General features: G+C 37.0%; 1 protein-coding gene across 1 annotated transcript in view; it reads right to left on the bottom strand.

Annotated features, from left to right (window-relative positions):
- Nucleotides 1-25452, bottom strand: part of LOC122201184 — a 526575-nt gene that overhangs the window by 190436 nt on the left and 310687 nt on the right. The window contains exon 5 of the mRNA XM_042907121.1: nt 11910-12055. Coding sequence (XP_042763055.1) covers nt 11910-12055 — 146 coding nt within the window. The remainder of the gene's footprint in view (nt 1-11909; nt 12056-25452) is intronic.

Genomic DNA, 25452 nt, shown 5'->3' with positions numbered 1-25452 from the left:
TCTTCCCCTCTCCTAGGGGTGGGATTCACTGTGGGGTGGCATGGTCCGTCTGGGCTACTTGCACAGTGCCATGCTTGTGGTGCTGGGGATCTGGCATATTAGCTGTGGTGGATCAGCAAAGTGAACAGAGGCAGGAGGGGCAGGCTCAGCTCACTTTTCCTTTGGTGATCCGCTTCAGGAGGGGCCCTGCAGCACCAGGAGGGAGTCAGACCTGCCACCAGAGGGATGTATCCGCAGAAGGACAGTGTTGGGTGTTTGCCTAGTGCAAGCAAGTTCCCTGGCAGGAACTGGTTCCCTTTGGGATTTTGGATGGGGGATGGGCGAGGGAGATGGCGCTGGCGAGTGCCTTTGTTCCCCGCCAAGCTGCTTTCTGTCGTCCAGGGCTCAACAACTCTCCCTCCCATTGTCCTCCAGCCCTCCCACTCTCTGAGCAGAGCTGTTAGCTTATAACCTTCCAGATGTTAAGTCCCGCTTGCTGTCAGAACACACTCCGTCAGGCCCCTCCTCTTTTGCAAGCCAAACTCAGAGGCTCTGCTTTGCCAGCGGGCTGCCCCTCTGCCCCGGCTCCCTCCCGCCAGTCCATGTAGCGTGCACCGCCTCTCCGCCCTTCCTACCCTCTTCTGTGGACCTCTTGTCTATGCTTGGCTCCAGAGAATCAGTTCTGCTAGTCTTCTGGTGATTTATTTAGGCAGGTGTGGGTAGAATTTAAGTGATCCGCAGGATGAGGTGAGCCCAGCGCCCTCCTACTCTGCCATCTTCCCGGTGTGCTGTTTCAAAGGGGCACATGCACTCCAACGATTATAGCAACACTATCAACAATATCCAAAGTCTGGAAAGAGCCCAAATGTCCATTGATGGATGAATGAATAAAGAAGATGTGGTATATATACACAATGGAGTATTAATCAGCAATCAAAAAGAATGAAATCTTGTCATTTGCAACTACGTGGATGGAGCTAGAGGGTATTACGCTAATCAAAATTAGTCAGAGAAAGACAAATATCATATGACTTCATTCATATGAGGAATTCAAGATACAAACAGATGAACATAATGGCAGGGAAGCAAAAATAAGATAAAAACAAGGAGGAGGTCAAAACATAAAAGAGTCGTAAATATAAAGAAAAAATTGAGGGTTGTTGGAGGGGTTGTGAGTAGAGGCTTGGGCTAAATGAGTAAGGGGCATAAAATAAGACCGTTGTTATTATGAGCATTGGGTATTATACAAAGAGGATGAAATCATTGGAATCTACTCCTGAAATCATTATTGTACTATATGCTAACTTAGATATAAATTTAATAATTAATATAATAATAATAAATAGTGAGAGAAAAAGATTAAAAGAAAAGGAAACTTTGCTGCAAACACTTCAACCTGCATCCTTCTCTCAACCCTAAGTCTTTAAAGAAGTTCCCTGGCACCAATAGGGGTTAGGAGAATAAAACAGAAACATTGGTAAAGGAATATGATCCTGTGCAACCTCACAAGATGTTATTATACCCCAGGAAGAATAGGGGGCAGCCAAATGCTCATTTTGCTGCCAGTTTTTACTCATGTAGCCATGAGATACACTGATGGAGATTCAAAAAAAATTTAAGTGAAGAAGCTTTGTGGTTAGAATGAGGAAGAAGAACAGATGGTAGAGTGGACCTAATAGCTAGAAATCAAGTGGAAATATGCATCTCAGTTGCATATGCCAACATAAAGGAGTGATGACTCTCAAAGATTAGGAAGGAAATGTCCAAACAGGAATTATCTTGTTTTGGATGCTGATTGATAACCATGATGTTTCCCTGCATGCCTCCCCCACCAACATCATTCAATCCACCAGGAGTCATTGAGGCTCTGTCCTCAATACAGTGATATACAATATTACACAGTGTCTCTACTTTCACTGACATGCTCTGAGAGAATATATGCACCAGGGAATTGTTCCTTCAAAGAAAAAATGATGGCAGAGGGAAAATGTGGGAGTGATTAAATGTAAAGCAAAAATGTCTTAAGAAAACCCCGAATTGACTAATATTATGTTTTCTGCCCCCATCATATTCTAAAATTAGCACTAAGATCATGTTGATTTACAGAAAAATAAAGTTAAAAATTCTATTCAGTATTATAGTTCTTTAAGAGTCCTCCAGTGCCAGGCACTGTGCTATACACTAAGTGCACAATAGTGCCCTTCTTTGTGAAGCCGTCTACTGGGGGTGACAGATACCTTCTTGGCAAGAAAATATTACTGACATCTTGCAGCCAAAGCCATCTTAATAAACCTTTAAAAAATAAATAAATGTACTAGAACATATATAATCCACAAGAAAGCAGTATCCCAGTGGTGTATCCATTGTCTTAAGTGTTTTTGAAACTTCTGTTTTCAGAGCCAGTGTACCAGCCACATAAGAATATCATCCTTATTGCTTCAGAGGATACTATCCATGACCTCATATGCCAGCTTTGATAAACTAAGGCACACCTGTTTATTCTCTATTCTGGCCTAAATCCTGGGGAGATCCAGCTAACGAATAGAAAAGAAGAAGCATAATGGAACAGGCAAGGAGCCATATGGCCAGACTGAAGGGAACCAGAAGATGTGCTTACAGACTTCTTTCTAGTTCAATAGTTGCTTCTTGAGCCTACCATGTGATAAACACTCTTGTGCATACTGAAGAATCAAAGATAAGGAAGATTTTTGAGTGCTCCACTTAAAGAGTTTATATATCCTTCCAACAGCTTTAAATAAACTCGGCTTGTACAAATAAACTCGACACAAGGTGAAAATTAAAAAACATAACAAGTCTGTGTACTACATCAACAGAATCTACCCAGGATAATGTCCCTCATTTGAAGGTTTCCCAGTTATAAATTTCATTTTGGTTCCATTTCTCCTTTGGACTCACTCTCCAAACTGTGACCTTGGAAAGCCAATCCCAACAAAACAAGAGCCTCAGTTTCCCTGGCCTGGTACACTGAGACCTCAAAAAAGATACACTCTCCTGCTGTGCTCATCTCCATCTTCAGTGAGACAGACCAGTCAAATCTGTCTCTTCAGCTTATATAATCCATTAAGGAAGAACAATCAGACTCAATTCAGAAGCACACGGACTGAGTTAGTGAGCATTCATGTTCTGATGTTTTGGATATAATTAGATAATCACCATAAGCTGAGGACTTCCTAAACATTGGGAAAATCCACATTACATTAATTCTGTCTTGCCTATCTAGATTTTGATATTCAAAAATCTTATACTCATGTGATTTTTTTCTCACCATTCATCTTTATATCACCATCATCTGTTCAAAAGCCAAGTAAAAGCCCTGATCTAGGGGCACCTGGGTGGCTCAGTCAGTTAAGCATCCAACTTTAGCTCAGGTCATGATCTCACCATTGGTGGGTTAGAGCCTGCATAGGGCTCTCTGCTGTCAGCAAGGAGCCCACTTCAGATCCTCTGTCCCCTTCTCTCTGCCCCTCCCCTGCTCATGCTCTTTCTCAAAAGTAAATAAACATTAAAATAAGTCTTGATCTACACGCATTCAATCAGACAATCTTAGATAACTACTGAGTAAACAGCCTAAAGCTTTGTTTTTGTTTTTAATAAATCAGTTATCTAGTTGATGTATTTGTTGAAAGGATATTAATATAAACCAAAGGCATCACATGCCTTTACATGAATTTACATTTCAGGTAAAATTTTTATCCTTGAGAAAATCTATCTATCTATCTATCTATCTATCTATCTATCTAGCGAGAGTGTGTAAATTGAATCATTTGAATATACAAAAAGCCCATAGAAATGGACAACAAAGAGACATACAACAGAAAAATGAGAAAAGAATATGAATAAATTCACAGAAGAGCAGATTAATATAGCCAACAAACATAAGAAACTCCTCAAATTCACTAATATTCTTATAATTGGAAAGTAAGTTAAAGATGATGGATCACTAGGCCTATTGAACTGGCAAAAATTAAGAACAGCAACACCTACAGCTGGGATTAACATGAAGTAAAATTGTACCAACGTGCATTGTTAGTGAAAATATGAAAGGTGAAATCAGTCTGGCAACAGTTATTCAGATTAAAAGTATGTATACCCTTAGAGCCAATAATATTACCCCTAAGAATCTATCCTGTAGAATAAAAATATCAGTATGTTCAGAAATACATGAAATCATTAGATTGCAGTATTAATAGCAATGAGAGAAAAGTGAAAACAATAAATTTACATTGAAAGGTGAATACTGAATAAACTATGATACACACACACTATGAAATTATGCATCCATTAGAACAATGAATTAAAGGTATACCAGACAACTTGAAAAACATTCATATAATATGAAGATTTTTTGAGAAACAATTACTTTTCAAAATTCTGTATCTACATATTATGTGTACATGGATATGTATAAATTGTATATAGATATACATATAGATACATGTATATGTTTATACATGAATACTCATTTTATGAGTACAGAGGATTAAGCACATTAAGTTGTTAAGATAGGGTACCTTGTACATAGGGAGGGTAGAACTAATACAGCATAGGGTGGGGAGTGAGTAACAGGGAAAACATGCAAAAATGGAAAACATAAAAGGAGCACTGACTTTAAAACAAAAAGTGTATATTTGATCATATATGTAAAATTAGGCATATGCATGGGACTATTAAATTGACTAAAAATAATTTCAGAAAATTCAAAAAAAAAAAAAGGAATAAGAGCCTAGAAAAAAACATCAGAGAATAGCTAACTAATGCTGGAATGGAAAAAAAGAAAAAAAGAAAGAAAGAAAAGAAAAAGAAAAAAGAAAACATGGTGGTAGATTTCATCATTAAAAAAATTAAAAACACTTTAAATGTCAAAAAACACTATAAGCAGAATTAATAGAAATCAAGAAACAAGAAATGCAATAATTATGACAATAGGATGACATATTTCATACATAAAATGCTCTTACAAAACAGTAAGAATTTTATACCACTTTGAAAAACAAAGAGCATGAAAGAATAACAAAAGAAATAAATAGAGGGAGAAGAAGATGGCAATGGAGTTGAAGTACCCTAGGCTTGTCTTGTCCAATGAACACAACGAGATAACTACCAAATCATCTGAAATACCACAGAAATTGACCCGAAGACTGACAGAACAAACTCCAAAACTAAAGGGAGAGAAGAGGCCACACTGAAGAAGAAGGCAGAGACTTAGACAAAATACCAAGACAGAGGTGGAGGAGCCTGGGTGGTTCAGTCAATTAAGCATCCAACTTCAGCTCAGTTCATGGTCTCAAGGTTCATAAATTCAAGCCCCACATCAGACTCTGCTAACAGCTCAGAGTCTGGAGCCTGCTTCAGATTCTGTGTCTCCCTTGCTCTCTCTGCCCCTCTCCTGCTCACACACTCTCGTTCTCAAAAATAAATAAACATTAAGCATTTTTCTAAAAAAAATACCAAGACAGAGGAATTCATCCCAAATCAATCCCAAATGAACAGCCTAAAGCTATGCCCAGAGATCTAAGTAAAACAGATATAAGTAACATGCCTGATGGAGAATATAAAACAATAATCATAAAGATATTCACTGGGCTTGAGAAAAGAAGATATTATTGAGACCCTTACAGCAGAGGTAAAAGAGCTAAATACCCCAGAAATTGGCCTGAAGCCTGACGGAAAAAAAAACACAACTCAAAGGAGAAAAGAGGCCACATTGAAAAAGGTAGGAAGTACAGAGATGTAGTATAGGGGAGAAATGGATCATAAGTGCTGCAGAGGGGAGGAAGCTGTGGTCCTGGAAAAAGGTGAGAGAAAGAGGAGCACACAGGGAAACACAAAAGGAGAATGTTTCCCCAAAGCCATTGGGTTGGAAAACAAAAGGAGATAAATTTCATGAGTTCTTGCAACGAGCTGGGCTTAAAGCCTGGAGTTTGAAAGGTCAGCAAGCTTGGCTAGGATAGAGACCTGAGGGTATGCCCTGCTCATGGAGAGAAGGCAGGCAAACAACAACAGGGGCAGACAGTGTGAAAATAGCAACTGGAAGAATGTCTGGGGCAGAACGTTGCTGGTAGGCACAATTCACAGAGACACCTCTCCAGGAACAGGGGAGCTGGATGGCACCATTTCCCTCCCCAACCACTCAGTGTAAACACAGAACAGCACAGCTCCAACACTGGCTTCCTAACTTGCTTACATCTCCAACACTGGCTTCCCAAATTGCTTACACCAAGCTCCACTGCCCTTTGCTCTGCCAGGACTGCCCTTCTGAGTCAAACTTGCCTCAGTCCCAGTATGATGGGCCCTTTCCCCAGAAGATCAGCACAAACCCCTGCCCACTCTACATCTCCTAGCCAGAAAGTTCTGCAGGGCCTCATACTGGTGAAGTTGGTGTCAGATCTCATTTCACAAGCAGATGAAAACATACCCACTTAAAAGTAACCACATTAAGGCAAGGGACCAAACACTGCTCATAGAAGGCAAGAAGAGCCTCTACAGATGTCTGGTCTGAAGGACAGAGCAGCCACAACACAGCAGCAGAGCACACACCTGAGAAACCCCACGAAGCACCAAAACCTGGGCACTACAGGACTTCTTCATAAGACCATTACTCTCAAGAGCAGGAGACATAACTGGCTTTTCTAACACAAAGAAAAATGCAGAGACTTAGGCAAAATGCCAAGATGGAGGAATTCATCCCAAATCAAATAATAACATAAGGCAATGTCCAGAGATCTAAGCAAAACAGATATAAGTAGCATGACTGATGCAGAATTTAAAGCAACAACCATAAGGATACTCACTGGGCTTGAGTGAGACTCTTATAAAAGAGATAGGAGTTAAAAAAAAAAAAAGAATCTATCAGACATGAAAAATGCAATAAATGAGATTGAAAACAAGTTTGATGCAATGAACAGTAAGCTGGAAAAAGCAGAGGAATGAATTAGCGACCTAGAAGACAATATAATGGAAAATAATGAAGCTGAATCAAAGATAGAATTATGGAACATGAGAATTGACTTAGGGAACTCAAAGACTCCATCAAATGTAATAACATTTGTATTATAGGAGTCCCAGAAGAAGAGAGAAGAAGGTGGGGGGGGGGGGAGAATTTATTTTAAGAAAGAATAGCAGAACTCTCCCTAAAACTGGGGAAGGAAAACAGACCTCTAGATCCAGGAGTCACAAATAACTCTCATCAAAGTCACCAAAAGAAGGACAACCCTAAGACACTGTAATGAAATTTGAAAAATATAGTGATAAAGAAAAAAATCTTAAAAGGAGCAAGACAAAAGAAGTCATTAACTTATAAGGGAAAACCCATAAGGATAGCTGAAGATTTCTCAACAGAAACTAGGCAAACTAAAAGGGAGAGAAATGATATATTCAAAGGGCTGAATGGGAAAAATCTGCAGCCAAGAATACTTTATCCAGCAAGCTATCATTGAGAATAGAAGGAGAGATAAAGAGTTTTCCAGACAAACAAAAACTAAAGGAATTCATGACCACTAAACCAGCCCTGCAAGAAATACTAAAGGGGACTCTTTGAGTGCAAAGGAGAGAACAAAAGTGACAAAGATAAGATAGGATCAGAGAAAACCTCCAGAAACTATGAAAAAACAAGTAATAAAATGGCAATAAATACATATCTGTTAATAATTCCTTTGAGTGTAGGGGCACTTGGGTTGCTCAGCCTGTTAAGCATCTGACTATGGCTCATGATCTCATGGTTCATGAGTTTGAGCCCCACATCTGTCTCACTGCTGTCAGTACAGAGCCCGCTTTATATCCTCCGTCTCCTTTCTGCCTGCCCCTCCCCCACTTTCACTCATTCTCTCAAAAATAAATAAATTTTAAAAAATAATTACTTTAAATGTAAATGATTTAAACACTCCAATCAAAAGACATAAGGTGTCAGAATGGATTTTTAAAAAAAGACCCATAAATATGCTACCTACAAGATATTCATTTTAGACCTAAAGACACTTGCAGATTGAAAGTGAAGGGGTGGAGGGGGCGCTTGGGTGGCTCAGTCAGTTAGGCGTCCAACTTCAGCTCAGGCCAGGATCTCAGAGCTCATGAGTTCAAGCCCAGAGTCAGGCTCTGTGCTGACAGCTCTGGGCCTGGAGCCCTGCTTTGGATTCTCTGTCTCCCTCGCTCTCTGCCCCTCCCCCATTCCTTCAAAAATAAACATTAAAAATTTTTTTTAAAAAAGAAAGTGAGGGGGTGGAAAAACATTTATCATTCAAATGGATGCCAAAAGAAACTCAGAGTAGCAATACTTGTATCAGACAACCTAGACTTTAATACTAAGACTGGAAAAGAGGCAGAAAAGGGCATGATGTTAATCATAAAGGGGACAATCCAAAAAGCAGGCATAACAATTGTAAATATTTATGCACCCAAAACAGAACAATCCAAATGTATAAAACAATTAATAACAAACAAAAAGGAACTAATTGGTAATAACACAATAATAGTAGGGGACTTTAACACCTCACATACCTCAATGGGCAGATCTAAACAGAGAATCAACAAGGAAATGATGACTTTGAATGACACACTGGACTGGATGTACTTAACAGATATATTCAGAACATTCCCTCCTAAAATAGCAGAACATACCTTCTTTCCAAGTGCACATGGAACATTCTCCAAAATAGATCACCTATTACATCACAGATCAGGCCTCAATAAATACAAAAAGGTCATTTTCATACCATGCATCCTCTGACCACAATGCTATGAAATTAGAAGTCAAACTCAAGAAAAAATTTGGGAAGACCACAACTATATGGAGGTTAAATAACATGCCACTAAAGAATTACTGAGTCAACCAGGAAATTTAAAAATACATGGAAACAAATGAAAATGAATATACACGGGCCAAAATCTTTGGAATGTAGCAAAAGTGGTTCTAAGAGGTAATTTTACAGCAATACATGTCTACCTCAAGAAGTAAGAAAAATCTCAAACAACCTAACCTTATACCTAAAGGAGCTAGAAAAAGGAAAACAAACAAAGCCTAAAGCCAGCAGAAAAAGGGAAATAAAAAAGATTGGAACAGAAATAAAATGATATAGAAACTAAAAGAAACAATAGGACAGACTGATGAAACCAGGAGCTGATTCTTTGAAAAAAATTAATAAAATTGATAAAGCTCTAGCCAGGCTTATCAAAAAGAAAAGAGAAAGGACCCATATAAATAAAACCACAAATGAGAGAAGAGAAATAACAACCAATACCACAGAAATACAAACAATTTTAAGAGAATATTATGAAAAACTATATGCCAACAAATTGGACAACCTGGAAGAAATGGATAAATTCCTAGAAACATAAACTACCAAAACTGAAAAAGGAGAAAATAGAAAACTTGAACAGACTGATAACCAGCAAAGAAATTGAATCAGTAATCAAAAATCTCCCAAAACACAATGGCTTCATAGGTGAGTTCCACCAAACATTAAAGAAGAGTTAATATCTTTTTTCTCAAACTATTCCAAAAAATAGAAATGGAAAGAAAACTTCCAAATTCATTCTATGGGGCCATCATTACCCTGATACCAAAGCCAGACAAAGACTCCACTAAAAAAGAGAACTACAGACCAGTATCCCTGATGAACACGAATGCAAAAATTCTCAACAAGATACTAGTAAATCAAATCCATTGGTACATTAAAAGAATCATTCACCACAATCAAGTAGGATTTATTTTTGAGCTGCAAGTGTGGTTCAATATTCACAAATCATATCAATCAATGTGATACACCACATTAATAAAAGAAAGGATAAGAACCCTATCTATTGAGAACCCTCTCAACAGATGCAGAAAAAGCACTGGACAAAATACAACATCCATTCATAATAGAAACCCTCATCAAAGCAGAGCAAGAACATAAGAAAGGCTATATATGAACAATTCACAGCCAATATCCTCAGGGGGGAAAAACTGAGAGCTTTTCCTCCATGATCAGGAACAAGGCAGGGATATGCACTCTCACCAATGTTATTTAACACAGTACTGGGAGTCCTAGCCTCAGCAATCAGACAACACAAAAAAATAAAAGGAATCCAAAACTGCAAGGAATTCACCAGTTACAGATGACACAATATTCTATATAGAAAACTCAGAAGACTCCACCAAAAAATTGCTAGAACTGGTAAATGAATTCAGTAAATGAATTTGCAGGATACAAAATCAATGTACAGAAATCTGTTGCATTTCTACAAAACAATAATGAAGCAGGAGAAAGAGGAATTAAGGCATCAGTCCCATTTACAACTGCATCAAAAACAATAAGATACCTAGGAATAAACCTAACCAAAGAGATGAAAGACCTGTATCCTGAACACTATAAAACACTGATGAAAGAAATTGAAGATGATGCAACGAAATAGAAAACATAGGTAGATATGCCTTTTCAAATACTGCTGGTAGTATCTTTCTGCAAAGCACTTTGACAATTTGTATCAAAAGCATTACAAATGTCAATGTCCTTGAACTCAGTAGTTTCATTAATAAAATTAACCCCAGTGAAATCATCCGAAAAGACTCAATGGTTTATATATACAGATGTCTATTATAGCATTATTCATAGCAGAAAACTGGAGATGGCCTAAATGTGGAATGGAGAATTATTTAAATAAATGCCAAAAGACGGAATATTTTTGTAGCCATTAAATATTTAATGTAGCCAAAAATATTTAATGACATGATATGGGCAAATATTAGTATAGCATTAAATCTAAAAGTCATGAAAAAATACTCTATATTCTGGTGTACCAATTTTTGAACATATATTTGTACATAAAAAAAAGACTAAAAAAGTGAAAATAATGTTATGTATTGAAATTGAGATTTTTTAATGCTTTTAGTATTTTATAAACTTCATATAGTTGGTATCAATTAACACATTATTGTTAATTAACACATATTGTTAACATTTTCTTCAAGTAATTAACTAAGGCAATCATTAGTCTTAGTCTTTTCTGATTTCAAATCAATTTTGAGCAGGATAAAAAGTATATCACAGGCCTCAGTTAATAATCCAAAGATTCAGCAAAGTGCCATTGATTAGCACTAGGATTCCATGTACCTTCCAAGTCAGCTTCACTATACCAGTCTTGACAGATTGTGTGTTTGGGTGTGTGTGTGTGTGTGTGTGTGTGTGTGTGTGTGTAGTACTACCTGCTTTCCAAGTACTGAATGCCACTTAAAAATATCATTGATCTGCCCCTGCTTCCATATTAATCTTCTGTTATGAACCTGAGACATTCCTCGAATTGCCTTACTCTTGGTAAGTGTTAATTCTAACAGTAGTCTCCAAACATTTGATCTCATAACCCTATCTATAAAAATCATTTGAACATACAACTCTACTAGCCTTATATTTATTTTTAAATGTATATGTATTACTGTTAATACACTATATAATATAAATTATTCAAAAATTAAAAAAAAGAACATGATAAAAAATATAAATGGAAGTTCTAGTATTTTGTCCCTAAACCTTAATGGATCATTTTAAAACTCCTAAAGATATAGGGCCCTGCTATGGAGATCACAGCCATAGACCACACTTTCTACTCCCACTGCCCATTTTATTGCCACACTGCGTCTAGAGCCATGTTGTGAAATTCCAGAATGCCTTAAACTTGAGTTAATTCAAACTATCACAATATGCATAACAGAGCTCACTTGTACTATGGAAGAATCATGTCCTTCCTATGCCCTATTTTCTCTTGGCAAAATCTGGATTTTTATATATAAAACACTGCATACAGTATAGTATAACTATGTTTATATTATTGTTGTTGTCATCTTTTGATAATGATTACTACTACTATGACTGTGACCACTTTACAGGTATAAGTAAGGGATAATATTCTTTAGTTCTTTTAGATGTTTCAGTATATACCTCTCCAGATTTTTGAAGGTTTTCATGGCATGGAGCAAGAAGGGATGCCTTCTCCCATTTCTGTGCAACTTGATTGGCTTCTTCTATCTTCTGATCACAACTTTTTTGAGAATTTAGCAATGTCAACTCATAAAATTCTTGAATATCTGTGAAAATATTTAAGGAAAGGATCAAATGTCATGTACCATCACAAAAATTGCTTCTGCATATATGTATATATGAAAAAATTTGCTAATTAAAAGAACTACATACACATGATCCCAAAGAACAATAACAAAAATAAGGAAATCATGAAAACTGCATTTTTATCTGCATGAGAATTCTTATAGGAGCTATATTCATAATTGCAAAAGCTGGAAGCAACCAAGATGACTTTCAATGAATAGATAAAATATAGTAAATTCATATTCAATGATAAGGAGGAATGAGGTATCAAGTTAAGCAAAAACATAGAAGATTCTTAAATGCTAAGTTTAAAAAGCCAGTCTGAAAAGGCTACCTATTGTTTGAGTTAACTTATATAATATTTTAGAAAAAGCAAAAGTAAAGAGACAGTAAAATGATCAGTGGTCACTAGAGGTTCTGCGAGTGGGGAGGAGGATTAAATAGATAAAGCACAGGGTGATGAAAATATTCTGTAATGATACTGCAGTAGTGGACACCTAACAAGAAGCATTTGTCAAAGTCCATAGAACATTACAGCACAGAGAGTAAACCTTAATGTATGCAAATTTTTAAAAATAATTTTGGAGGTCAGGGAATCCCAAAATGAAACACAGATTAAGACAAAAGAATCTAACTGTATTACAAATGTATGAAACAACCTCCCTGAAGGCAGTAGGAGAAAAAGGTGTCCTACAAATGAGTAGAAACTGTAAAACCAAAGACAAAGGAATTATTACAAAAGAACCCTCTCTATTTTGTAGTTGGCAAATTTGTTTCCCATGGAATAGTACAAGTTAGGAACTTTGGAACCACTGTACATATATACTAGAATTGAACAGTTAAATGGATGGAGGATGGTGGGAACCAGGTTTCTCACTATTGGAGTAGGGGGTTACAGACAAGTAGGTGGAGACAGGTGGGGAGTAGGGTACTAGAATGATCTATATGATTTTGGATTAGATTGGAAACATCAGTATAAACTCTTTTTTAGCTTAATATGGGTACAAATGAATACATATAGAAATATTTACAGATCTGTATGTACAAAGGTTAGTACACACACAGATGTTTTCTTAATCAATATGCTGAAAGGACCTAGAATTAATGAAACCCCAGTAAGAATAAGCACAATTAATATCCAGACTTTGGCCTCTATATAGCATTCTCCGTTATATAGAATATGTATATCAAAGAATAATGAATAAATAAAGTAGTATTGGATTAGAATTGAGGCTATGTGTATAAATTCAAAATTTTTAAAAGGAATGGAAGGAAGGAAGGAAAAAAGAGGAAGGAAGAAGGAGGACAAAGGAAGAAAGAGGAGGAAGGGTAAAAGGGAGAAAAGGAGTGAGACAGATACAGAAAACTATGATTGGAAATAAAAATGATTATGTATCTATATGTTTCCTAGTTCTATTATACATTTGTAGGCTGAGAGGGCATAGTGGGAAAAACAATCCAAGAGCAAGTACACCTAGGTCCCAGATCTTGGTTTCAGTAAAGAAATCAGGGCTTCTTAAGTTAAAAACTCAATTGATGGGTTAAACAGCAGATTAAATAAAGTAGAACTGGAAAATATTCCCAAAGAAATTACCCAGAATTCAACATAAGAGAAGATGAAATAGAATATATGAAATTATAATTTGAATGTATAAAGAATGGATAAGAAAGCCAAGTATTTTTCTAATAGATATCTTTGAGGAGAAAATAGGATAAATAACAAATCCTAAAGAGACGATAGATATAAAAATTCTAGAACTTATGAAAATATGAATTCACAGATACTGAAAGTAAGAACTTACACAAAAGAGAATAAACAAAAGCTATGTACATACCATAATAAAATTGCAGAATACCAAAGACAATGCAAGGATCTTAAAATCAGTCAGAGAAAAAAGACTAATCAGACTTCTCAAAAGCAATAATGGAAGCCAGACAACAGTAGAATAAAAACTTAAAATTTTTTAGAGAAAATAAATATGAGCATAGAATTATGTTCCTTTGCAAATCATATATCTGATTTAAAAAAAAAAAAAAACTTTGGGGCACCTGGGTTGCTCAGTCGGTTGAGCGTCTGACTTTGGTTCAGGTCATGATCTCACAGTTTGTAGGTTTGGGCCCCGCATCAGGCTCTGTGCTGACCACTTGCTCAGAGCCTGGAGCCTGTTTCAGATTCTGTGTCTCCCTCTCTCTCTGACCCTCCCCCACTCGCGCTCTGTCTCTCTCTGTCTCAAAAATAAACATTAAAAAAAAAGAATATTTGAAGTCGGAGATCTGAATATGCAATGTCTTCAGCACAGAAACCATTCTTACTAAAATGGAGTTCAATTGACTGGGATGTGGATAAGAGTACAAACACCAAGCAGCTACCATCAAAAAGGAAAAATGCTGGTTTGGGGAGTTGTGGCAGCAGGTGGACAATGCTGCTTCTCTCCTCCCATTCCCACAATGTATTGCTTAGATCCTTTTAATAGTTATCATTCTACCTTGTATTACAAGTAGTTGTTCACCCACCTGTTCTCAATTCAACATTTCAATTCAGTAAGTCATTTTTAAATTCCAGGTAAGGCCTTTAGGAGTAAAGATGATGTCCTAGCCAATCATGTTACTGTCTACTATCTAGCCTCATTCTTTACATTTGGTAAGCACACAATGAATGCTTGCTAATTTTAGTTTATTTGCATTCCCTCTCTATTGAAATCTCAAATAAAATAAAAACCATAGAATAAAGGCAAATCTCCTCACACTAAGGACCGCAGAAAACCTGCAATTCTTTAGATTATGTTTCTATGTGACTTAACCAATTTGATTACAACTGCTAGCACTTTTTATTTTGCAAAATTCTCCCACAAATAAAAAAGTTTTGCCACCTCTGAGGAAAGAGTCAAATTCCTCAAATTCTTGAAGGCATATGCATTTTGACCTCACAATTGTTTTTTGAAATAGCTTATAAATTATTGCCAAATTTACAGGTAAGCGTTCTCGAACTCTAATGTATACATGAATTTGAATCATCTAGGGATCTTGTTAAATTCAAATTATGATTAAAGGTCAGGAGTCAGACCTGGACCTCTGTATTTCTAAAAAGCTCCCAGGTGATCCACCAACTTATGATCCACCAGTAACACTAGACCTAAGAAATAGCACCTATGGAATTAGAACCCAAGGTTTCATACTCTTATTTCAAATATCCTTGCTGAATTCTTAAAATACTCATCTTCTTCAGAGTTGGGGTGGGGGTGAGGAGGGTACAGAAGGATGGAGGAAAATCTCATTAAGAGGATCCAATTGTCAAAAGAAGAACTCTGCCCATTGATTGAAAAATGATAATAATAATAATAATAATAATAATAATAATAAATACTCAGTAAATATTATTGACTAAACTGATTCAGATTCAACTAGCTAGAAACTCAATTAAAAGGTACTATATTTCAGGGGCATCTGGGTAGCTCAGTTGGTTGAGTGTCTGTCTTCAGCTCAGGTCATGATCTCATGGTCTGTGGGTGCAAGCCCCAGGTCAGGCTCTGTGCTGAAAGCTCAGAGCCTGGAGCCTGTTTGGATTCTGTGTCTCCCTCTTTCTCTGCCCCTCCCCCACTTTCACTCTGTCTCTCTCTCTCTCTCTCAAAAATAAATAAACATTAATTTTTTTTAAATAAAAGGAGCTATATTTCAGTACTTTGACTTTAGGACACATTAAAACAAACAAACAAAATCAAGTTCTAGGTGATATCTGAAACAGTCTCTACTTGGTCTAATCTCTCTCTTTTTTTTCAACCTAATAAGATGATGATTCTGTAACATTAGGTCTTCAAATGTCAAATAGCATGATCAAGGGCATCCACTAAAAATAGGATTGTCTGTTTAAGCACACCCTTAAAAGCTCATATACTTAAGATATTTCATCTCTGTCCAAGCACAGACATTCCAACATGGCATATTTATTTCAATGATGTTGCTATATCCTCAGAAGACCCTTAGAGCTCCTCTTTGAGAAGTGCCTTCAAGCATCTGAAGAATTTATTTTGAATATCCTCATTCTCAGAAGTGGCAAGTCTTTTTTCATATAAGGAAGATTTGGGGATTTTTTGGAAATGACCAAAATTCATTGGACAAATTGTGACTATGGTAAGTGATGGAGAATGGATTTCCTTACATGACTTGAATTAAATCATGAAAATATGACTCTTAAATCATGAAACTTTTTTCTTGTATGACTCACACATTGCTCTGCAATTATCTACTTAACTAGAGTAAAACAAAAAAGTAACCAGAATGCAGAATGTTTAACATATTTGCATACTTTCTTATCTATTAGCTCACAGGCTGGAATAAGAGTGACTAGGGAAAAGCTCTTTTTGCTTCCTCCCATCCCAGTTTTCATTCTGTGAGGTATAGTATTGATGGGGACAATTGTAGCCACCTCTACCCCTGCCAAGCAAAAACCTCCTTGGAGCCTGTTATTAATGTTGGTTAGTTTCTGTGATTGGTACATGTGGCCATAACTCCCCAAAGCTGTTTAATCCCAGGAATTCACTGAAATCAGCTGAGGATTCTTGCCTTACACCCTCAATAAAAGATGGTAATCTTTGTAAAATGTGCCTTCTTTTAAAATATATGCCTTATGCTTCTTCTAGCATCTCTTGTTCCCTGTAGGGTTTCCATATCACATACGTGATAATTAATTCAGCTGAACAGTATAACACAGTTGATCTTGCTATATTTAAAGATGTTACAGAGTGCAGTCTTGGTGTTCCATTAGTCTTTCCTGAATACTTGGTTCTGTTTGGAGAGCCAGATAAATGCTCACATGCAATTTCCTTATGTTGCACCCAGACACCTTACTTTCTCTCCTGAAAAAAAAAAAAAATTATCTTTGCCCTGGTCCATTTGAGTCCAAGACTACTAGACAATGAAGTGCAAAAACAATTCCCAGGGCACTTGGGTGGCTCAGTCAATTAAGCGTCTGACTTCAGCTCAGGTCATGATCTCACAGCTCGTGAGTTTCAGCCCAGCATCATGCTCTGTGCTGACAATTCAGAGCCTAGCCAGACTCTGTCTCCATCTCTCTCTTCCCTTCCCCCACTTGTTCCCTCTCTCTCTCTCTCAAAAATAAATAAACATTAAAAAAAAAAAAAAAAACAGAATTCCCAGTAAAGGCTTTATCACTGTAGCAAGTGTCCTAATCTTAGGCCTGCAGCCAGAGAAGATTCTTTAAGGATATTACCCAGGACTAGAAGAATGGAGTTGAATATGAGAAGTAGGCTAAAATGTGGATGAAAAGAAAATATAAGTTAAATTTCACAGCCAAGAATAGAGAGTGGAAGCAAGGTCAGTGGTAGGCACAAATCAAGTACCAAGATAGGGAACAAAAGAGACTAAACCAAAACAGGGATAAGTGTGAAACCCAGAGTCCAGAGACTAACACATAATCAATCAAAATAGCTACTGAAAAGGCAAGATAAGAGAATGAAGGAAAGCTTACACACAAAGGTTCCAGCAAATTTGCACAATGTTCTGATATGATTGTGCTTTTTCTATGCCTAGACAAAGCACACACAGAAAGGAAGGAAGTTAGGAAGGAAGGAAGGAAGGGAGGAAGAAAAGGAGGGATGAGGGAGGCAATCTTGTTTTCAAAATATTAAATAGGGCAGGACTTTTTGGAGAAAGGTTCACTTGAATGTTAGAGCAGGAAAATTATAAGATGAACCTGGGACATTCTTTTGCACCAGAATGTAAGGAAGTAATGAAAAATTATGGGATCATAGTAAAGGACACACAAGTCACTTTAAAGTCACTTCACAGACTTTAAAGGGGCTCCTACAGACCAAATCTGGAACAATCTGAGCATTAAAATAACTTAATAATAGTGGCAGATTATAACCTATTGAAAAAAATAAGAATCCATGAATACATCTGGAAGGAAGGAAAGAACGAAAGAAAGAAAGAAAGAAAGAAAGAAAGAAAGAAAGAAAGAAACAGAAAGAAAAAGAGAAAGCTCTTCCTTACAGTAGAACCCCAGCTAATAAATACGGGAGAAATGATAGAATTAGAAAATCATTAATGGACACTGCAAGCAGTAGGTAAAAATTTGACAAGGAACATAATGTTACATAGTCTAATAGTATCTCTCCACATATTAAACTGACACCTCCCATTATCATGCACCAAGATCAACACGGCATCATTTCTGTGATACTCCTTCCAAAAATGAATGAACTGAATCTAACCATAAGGAAACATCTGATAAAACCAAAGTAGGATGTGCTACAAATACCTGGCCTATAATCTAATAAAATGTCAAGATCAATAAAAGAAAGGCTCTGGGCTAGACTAGTCTAGAGGAAGAGAATTCACTAATGACTTAAGATTATATTCTGATGGCTAGAGTGTTCTGTGACTACAATTCTTGTAGTCAGTCTCTAGAAGGACAGTCACCTTGCTATTCTAGCAAAGTTTAATTTTAAGCCTACCAAACTAAAGATCAGACTTCACAGACTGGTGCCCCCATGAAGAGAGTGACTCCTTGTAGGACACATCTGGGCAGTCTGCTAGCCTCCCAGGCCACACTCACTTTCGCCATTGGCTGCCTCTTCAGTCGTTACCCCTGATTCTATTCCAATTAGAAAATAAACACAACATCCTCCTCCACATGGTTTATTAAGGCACTACGTATCACTGTGTTACCTTACCTCCAAAACCAATGTTTTTATTTTAAAAATAAAAAAGAAAAGAAAGGTGGATGAAGTATTGCAGATTAAAGGGATCCAAAGAGGCACAGCAATTAAATGTAATGTGTGATCCTGGATAGATCCTGGACTGGGAAAATAGAGCTGTAAAAGATATTTTGGAGACAACCAATGAAATTGAATATGTACTGTGTATAAGATAATAGCATTATATCAATGTTAACTTTCCTGATTTTGATAACTGTGCTATATGTAAGAGAATATGCTTGTTTTTAGGAAGTATACATGGAAGTATTTAGTGATAAAGGGGACTAATATCCCCAACTCACATTCAAAGTGTTTATTGGTAATATGTACATACATGTGTATGTGTGTGTGTGTGTGTGTGTGTGTGTGTGTGTGTGTATCTGTGTATATGTAAACAGAAAGAAAAAGACACACATATAGAGAAAATGATAAACAGGGAAAAATGTAAACAATTGGTGAAATCTGGATAAAGTAAGTATATAGGAGCTCTCTGTTAGTACAGAGATTTGAAACTACCTCAAAATAGAACATTTTAAAAAATGGTAAGGCAACTAGGATATATTGTGGATAAGCATGGAATTGAGAAATATCCAATAACATAAATTTAAAAAAATCAGAGGCGGCACACACCAGTCTGACTGTGGCCCCAGCGGTGGGCTGGGGGCAGACATCAGGTCGGACTGTGGCCCCGCCCACCAACTCCAGTTATACACCACAGCACAGGGGAAGTGCCCTGCAGGTCCTCACCACTCCAGGAACTATCCAAAATGACCAAACGGAAGAATTCCCCTCAGAAGAATCTCCAGGAAATAACAACAGCTAATGAACTGATCAAAAAGGATTTAAATAATATAACAGAAAGTGAATTTAGAATAATAGTCATAAAATTAATCGCTGGGCTTGAAAACAGTATACAGGACAGCAGAGAATCTCTTGCCACAGAGATCAAGGGACTAAGGAACAGTCACGAGGAGCTGAAAAACGCTTTAAATGAAATGCAAAACAAAATGGAAACCACGACGGCTCGGCTTGAAGAGGCAGAGGAGAGAATAGGTGAACTAGAAGATAAAGTTATGGAGAAAGCGGAAGCTGAAAGAGAGATAAAAAAATCCAGGAGTATGAGGGGAAAATTAGAGAACTAAGTGATACACTAAAAAGAAATAATATACGCATAATTGGTATCCCAGAGGAGGAAGAGAGAGGGAAAGGTGCTGAAGGGGTACTTGAAGAAATAATAGCTGAGAACTTCCCTGATCTGGGGAAGGAAAAAGGCATTGAAATCCAAGAGGCACAGAGAACTCCCTTCAGACGTAACTTGAATCGATCTTCTGCACGACATATCATAGTGAAACTGGCAAAATACAAGGATAAAGAGAAAATTCTGAAAGCAGCAAGGGATAAACGTGCCCTCACATATAAAGGGAGATCTATAAGACTCGTGACTGATCTCTCCTTTGAAACTTGGCAGGCCAGAAAGGCTTGGCACGATATCTACAGTGTGCTAAACAGAAAAAATATGCAGCCGAGAATCCTTTATCCAGCAAGTCTGTCATTTAGAATAGAAGGAGAGATAAAGGTCTTCCCAAACAAACAAAAACTGAAGGAATTTGTCACCACGAAACCAGCCCTACAAGAGATCCTAAGGGGGATCCTGTGAGACAAAGTACCAGAGACATCACTACAAGCATAAAACATACAGACATCACAATGACTCTAAACCCGTATCTTTCTATAATAACACTGAATGTAAATGGATTAAATGCTCCAACTAAAAGACATAGGGTACCAGAATGGATAAAAAAACAAGACCCATCTATTTGCTGTCTACAAGAGACTCATTTTAGATCTGAGGACACCTTTAGATTGAGAGTGAGGGGATGGAGAACTATTTATCATGCTACTGGAAGCCAAAAGAAAGCTGGAGTAGCCATACTTATATCAGACAAACTAGACTTTAAATTAAAGGCTGTAACAAGAGATGAAGAAGGGCATTATATAATAATCACAGGGTCTATCCATCAGGAAGAGCTAACTATTATAAATGTCTATGCGCCAAATACCGGAGCCCCCAGATATATGAAACAATTACTCATAAACACAAGCAACCTTATTGATAAGAATGTGGTCATTGCAGGGGACTTTAACACCCCACTTACAGAAATGGATAGATCACCTAGACACACGGTCAATAAAGAAACAAGGGCCCTGAATGATACATTGGATCAGATGGACTTGACAGATATATTTAGAACTCTGCATCCCAAAGCAACAGAATATACTTTCTTCTCGAGTGCACATGGAACATTCTCCAAGATATATCATATACTGGGTGACAAAACAGCCCTTCATAAGTTTACAAAAATTGAAATTATACCATGCATACTTTCAGACCACAATGCTATGAAGCTTGAAATCAACCACAGGAAAAAGTCTGGAAAACCTCCAAAAGCATGGAGGTTAAAGAACACCCTACTAACGAATGAGTGGGTCAACCAGGCAATTAGAGAAGAAATTAAAAAATATATGGAAACAAATGAAAATGAAAATACAACAATCCAAACGCTTTGGGATGCAGCGAAGGCAGTCCTGAGAGGAAAATACATTGCAATCCAGGCCTATCTCAAGAAACAAGAAAAATCCCAAATACAAAATCTAACAGCACACCTAAAGGAAATAGAAGCAGAACAGCAAAGGCAGCCTAAACCCAGCAGAAGAAGAGAAATCATAAAGATCAGAGCAGAAATAAACAATATAGAATCTAAAAAAACTGTAGAGCAGATCAACGAAACCAAGAGTTGGTTTTTTGAAAAAATAAACAAAATTGACAAACCTCTAGCCAGGCTTCTCAAAAAGAAAAGGGAGATGACCCAAATAGATAAAATCATGAATGAAAATGGAATGATTACAACCAATCCCTCAGAGATACAAACAATTATCAGGGAATACTATGAAAAATTATATGCCAACAAATTGGACAACCTGGAAGAAATGGACAAATTCCTAAACACCCACACTCTTCCAAAACTCAATCAGGAGGAAATAGAAAGCTTGAACGGACCCATAACCAGTGAAGAAATTGAATCGGTTATCAAAAATCACCCAACAAATAAGAGTCCAGGACCAGATGGCTTCCCAGGGGAGTTCTACCAGACGTTTAAAGCAGAGATAATACCTATCCTTCTCAAGCTATTCCAAGAAATAGAAAGGGAAGGAAAACTTCCAGACTCATTCTATGAAGCCAGTATTACTTTGATTCCTAAACCAGACAGAGACCCAGTAAAAAAAGAGAACTACAGGCCAATATCCGTGATGAATATGGATGCAAAAATTCTCAATAAGATACTAGCAAATCGAATTCAACAGCATATAAAAAGAATTATTCACCATGATCAAGTGGGATTCATTCCTGGGATGCAGGGCTGGTTCAACATTCGCAAATCAATCAACGTGATACATCACATTAACAAAAAAAAAAGAGAAGAACCATATGATCCTGTCAATCAATGCAGAAAAGGCCTTTGACAAAATCCAGCACTCTTTCTTAATAAAAACCCTTGAGAAAGTCGGGATAGAAGGAACATACTTAAACATCATAAAAGCCACTTATGAAAAGCCCACAGCTAACATCATCCTCAACGGGGAAAAACTGAGAGCTTTTTCCCTGAGATCAGGAACACGACAGGGATGCCCACTCTCACCGCTGTTGTTTAATATAGTGCTGGAAGTTCTAGCATCAGCAATCAGACAACAAAAGGAAATCAAAGGCATCAAAATTGGCAAAGATGAAGTCAAGCTTTCGCTTTTTGCAGATGACATGATATTATACATGGAAAATCCGACAGACTCCATCAAAAGTCTGCTAGAACTGATACATGAATTCAGCAAAGTTGCAGGATACAAAATCAATGTGCAGAAATCAGTTGCATTCTTATACACTAACAATGAAGCAACAGAAAGACAAATGAAGAAACTGATCCCATTCACAATTGCACCAAGAAGCATAAAATACCTAGGAATAAATCTAACCAAAGATGTAAAAGATCTGTATGCTGAAAACTATAGAAAGCTTATGAAGGTAATTGAAGAAGATATAAAGAAATGGAAAGACATTCCCTGCTCATGGACTGGAAGAATAAATATTGTCAAAATGTCAATACTACCCAAAGCTATCTACACATTCAATGCAATCCCAATCAAAATTGCACCAGCATTCTTCTCGAAACTAGAACAAGCAATCCTAAAATTCATATGGAACCACAAAAGGCCCCGAATAGCCAAAGTAATTTTGAAGAAGAAGACCAAAGCAGGAGGCATCACAATCCCAGACTTTAGCCTCTACTACAAAGCTGTCATCATCAAGACAGCATGGTATTGGCATAAAAACAGACACATAGACCAATGGAATAGAATAGAAACCCCAGAACTAGACCCACAAACGTATGGCCAACTCATCTTTGACAAAGCAGGAAAGAACATCCAATGGAAAAAAGACAGTCTCTTTAACAAATGGTGCTGGGAGAACTGGACAGCAACATGCAGAAGGTTGAAACTAGACCACTTTCTCACACCATTCACAAAAATAAACTCAAAATGGATAAAGGACCTGAATGTGAGACAGGAAACCATCAAAACCTTAGAGGAGAAAGCAGGAAAAGACCTCTCTGACCTCAGCCGTAGCAATCTCTTACTTGACACATCCCCAAAGGCAAGGGAATTAAAAGCAAAAGTGAATTACTGGGACCTTATGAAGATAAAAAGCTTCTGCACAGCAAAGGAAACAACCAACAAAACTAAAAGGCAACCAACGGAATGGGAAATGATATTTGCAAATGACACGGACAAAGGGCTAGTATCCAAAATCTATAAAGAGCTCATCAAACTCCACACCCGAAAAACAAATAACCCAGTGAAGAAATGGGCAGAAAACATGAATAGACACTTCTCTAAAGAAGACATCCAGATGGCCAACAGGCACATGAAAAGATGTTCAACGTCGCTCCTTATCAGGGAAATACAAATCAAAACCACACTCAGATACCACCTCACGCCAGTCAGAGTGGCCAAAATGAAGAAATCAGGAGACTATAGATGCTGGAGAGGATGTGGAGAAACAGGAACCCTCTTGCACTGTTGGTGGGAATGCAAATTGGTGCAGCCGCTCTGGAAAGCAGTGTGGAGGTTCCTCAGAAAATTAAAAATAGACCTACCCTATGACCCAGCAATAGCACTGCTAGGAATTTATCCAAGGGATACAGGAGTACTGATGCATAGGGGCACTTGTACCCCAATGTTTATAGCAGCACTCTCAACAATAGCCAAATTATGGAAAGAGCCTAAATGTCCATCAACTGATGAATGGATAAAGAAATTGTGGTTTATATACACAATGGAATACTACGTGGCAATGAGAAAAAATGAAATATGGCCTTTTTGTAGCAACATGGATGGAACTGGAGAGTGTGATGCTAAGTGAAATAAGCCATACAGAGAAAGACAGATACCATATGGTTTCACTCTTATGTGGATCCTGAGAAATGTAACAGAAACCCATGGGGGAGGGGAAGGAAAAAAAAAAAAAAAAAAAAGAGTTTAGAGTGGGAGAGAGCCAAAGCATAAGAGACTGTTAAAAACTGAGAACAAACTGAGGGTTGATGGGGGTGGGAGGGAGGGCAGGGTGGGTGATGGGTATTGAGGAGGGCACCTTTTGGGATGAACACTGGGTGTTGTATGGAAACCAATTTGACAGTAAATTTCATATATTAAAAAATAAAAATAAATAAATAAATAAATAAATAAATAAATAAATAAATAAATAAATATCAGAGGCAATAGACTCAAAGATAAACAAAGTTTAAAGTACAGAATTTGAAGAGGTAGAAGATCAATGGAACGTAAGGGAAGTAATGTAATAATCCAGGAGTAAAGCATGAGCTTGTCAGACAAACAGGCTGTGGCTCTGCTACTTACTAAATTTTTCTCTAAGCCTCAGTTTCTTCACTTAAAAAATTTACATATAAGTACTACAAAGTGTTAAACAGCTACATAGAATGTACTCAAGGAATGCTAGCTGTTATTCTTTTGATTAATAGCATCATCTTTGAACAATGCCATGTACACAGGAAGTCTCATTAAGTATTGGAAACCTAAACACAGAATATGTCTAGATAGCAGTCATTTCTTCTAGAACAGTCAGGATGCAGATACTTGGAATAGTGAAATATAATTAATACTTGAGGAGGCAGAAAACTGTTATTTATAAGTAAAATATATATATATATATATATATATATATATATATATATATATAGCTAATTGAAACAGAAATTTTAATAGAAATGCAGTCAAATGTGCATGAAGCAACACACAGTATTTTTTCCTCCAAAAATGTTTTTAAAAATACAACCCCTAAAACAAATTTTAATTCAAAATATCTCTTTGATAAATAAGTGTGATACTTCAAGCTGCTCAAAAAGCAGGCACTAAATAAACTCAAGCTATTGTTAATGCAAATCAGCTACCTTTTACCGGCACATAAACTCCCAAACCACCACCAGGTGTGTCTTATTCTATATCTAGGAGATAATTAACCTTCAATTTCACATCAATCATCCAAGACACAGGAATGTTAAAAATCCTTTTTCTTTCACAAAGATTTACCATGT

This window comes from Panthera leo, chromosome D1, assembly GCF_018350215.1.
Source record: "Panthera leo isolate Ple1 chromosome D1, P.leo_Ple1_pat1.1, whole genome shotgun sequence".
Lineage (NCBI taxonomy): Eukaryota > Metazoa > Chordata > Mammalia > Carnivora > Felidae > Panthera > Panthera leo.
This window is presented reverse-complemented; position numbering and strand designations above follow the sequence as displayed.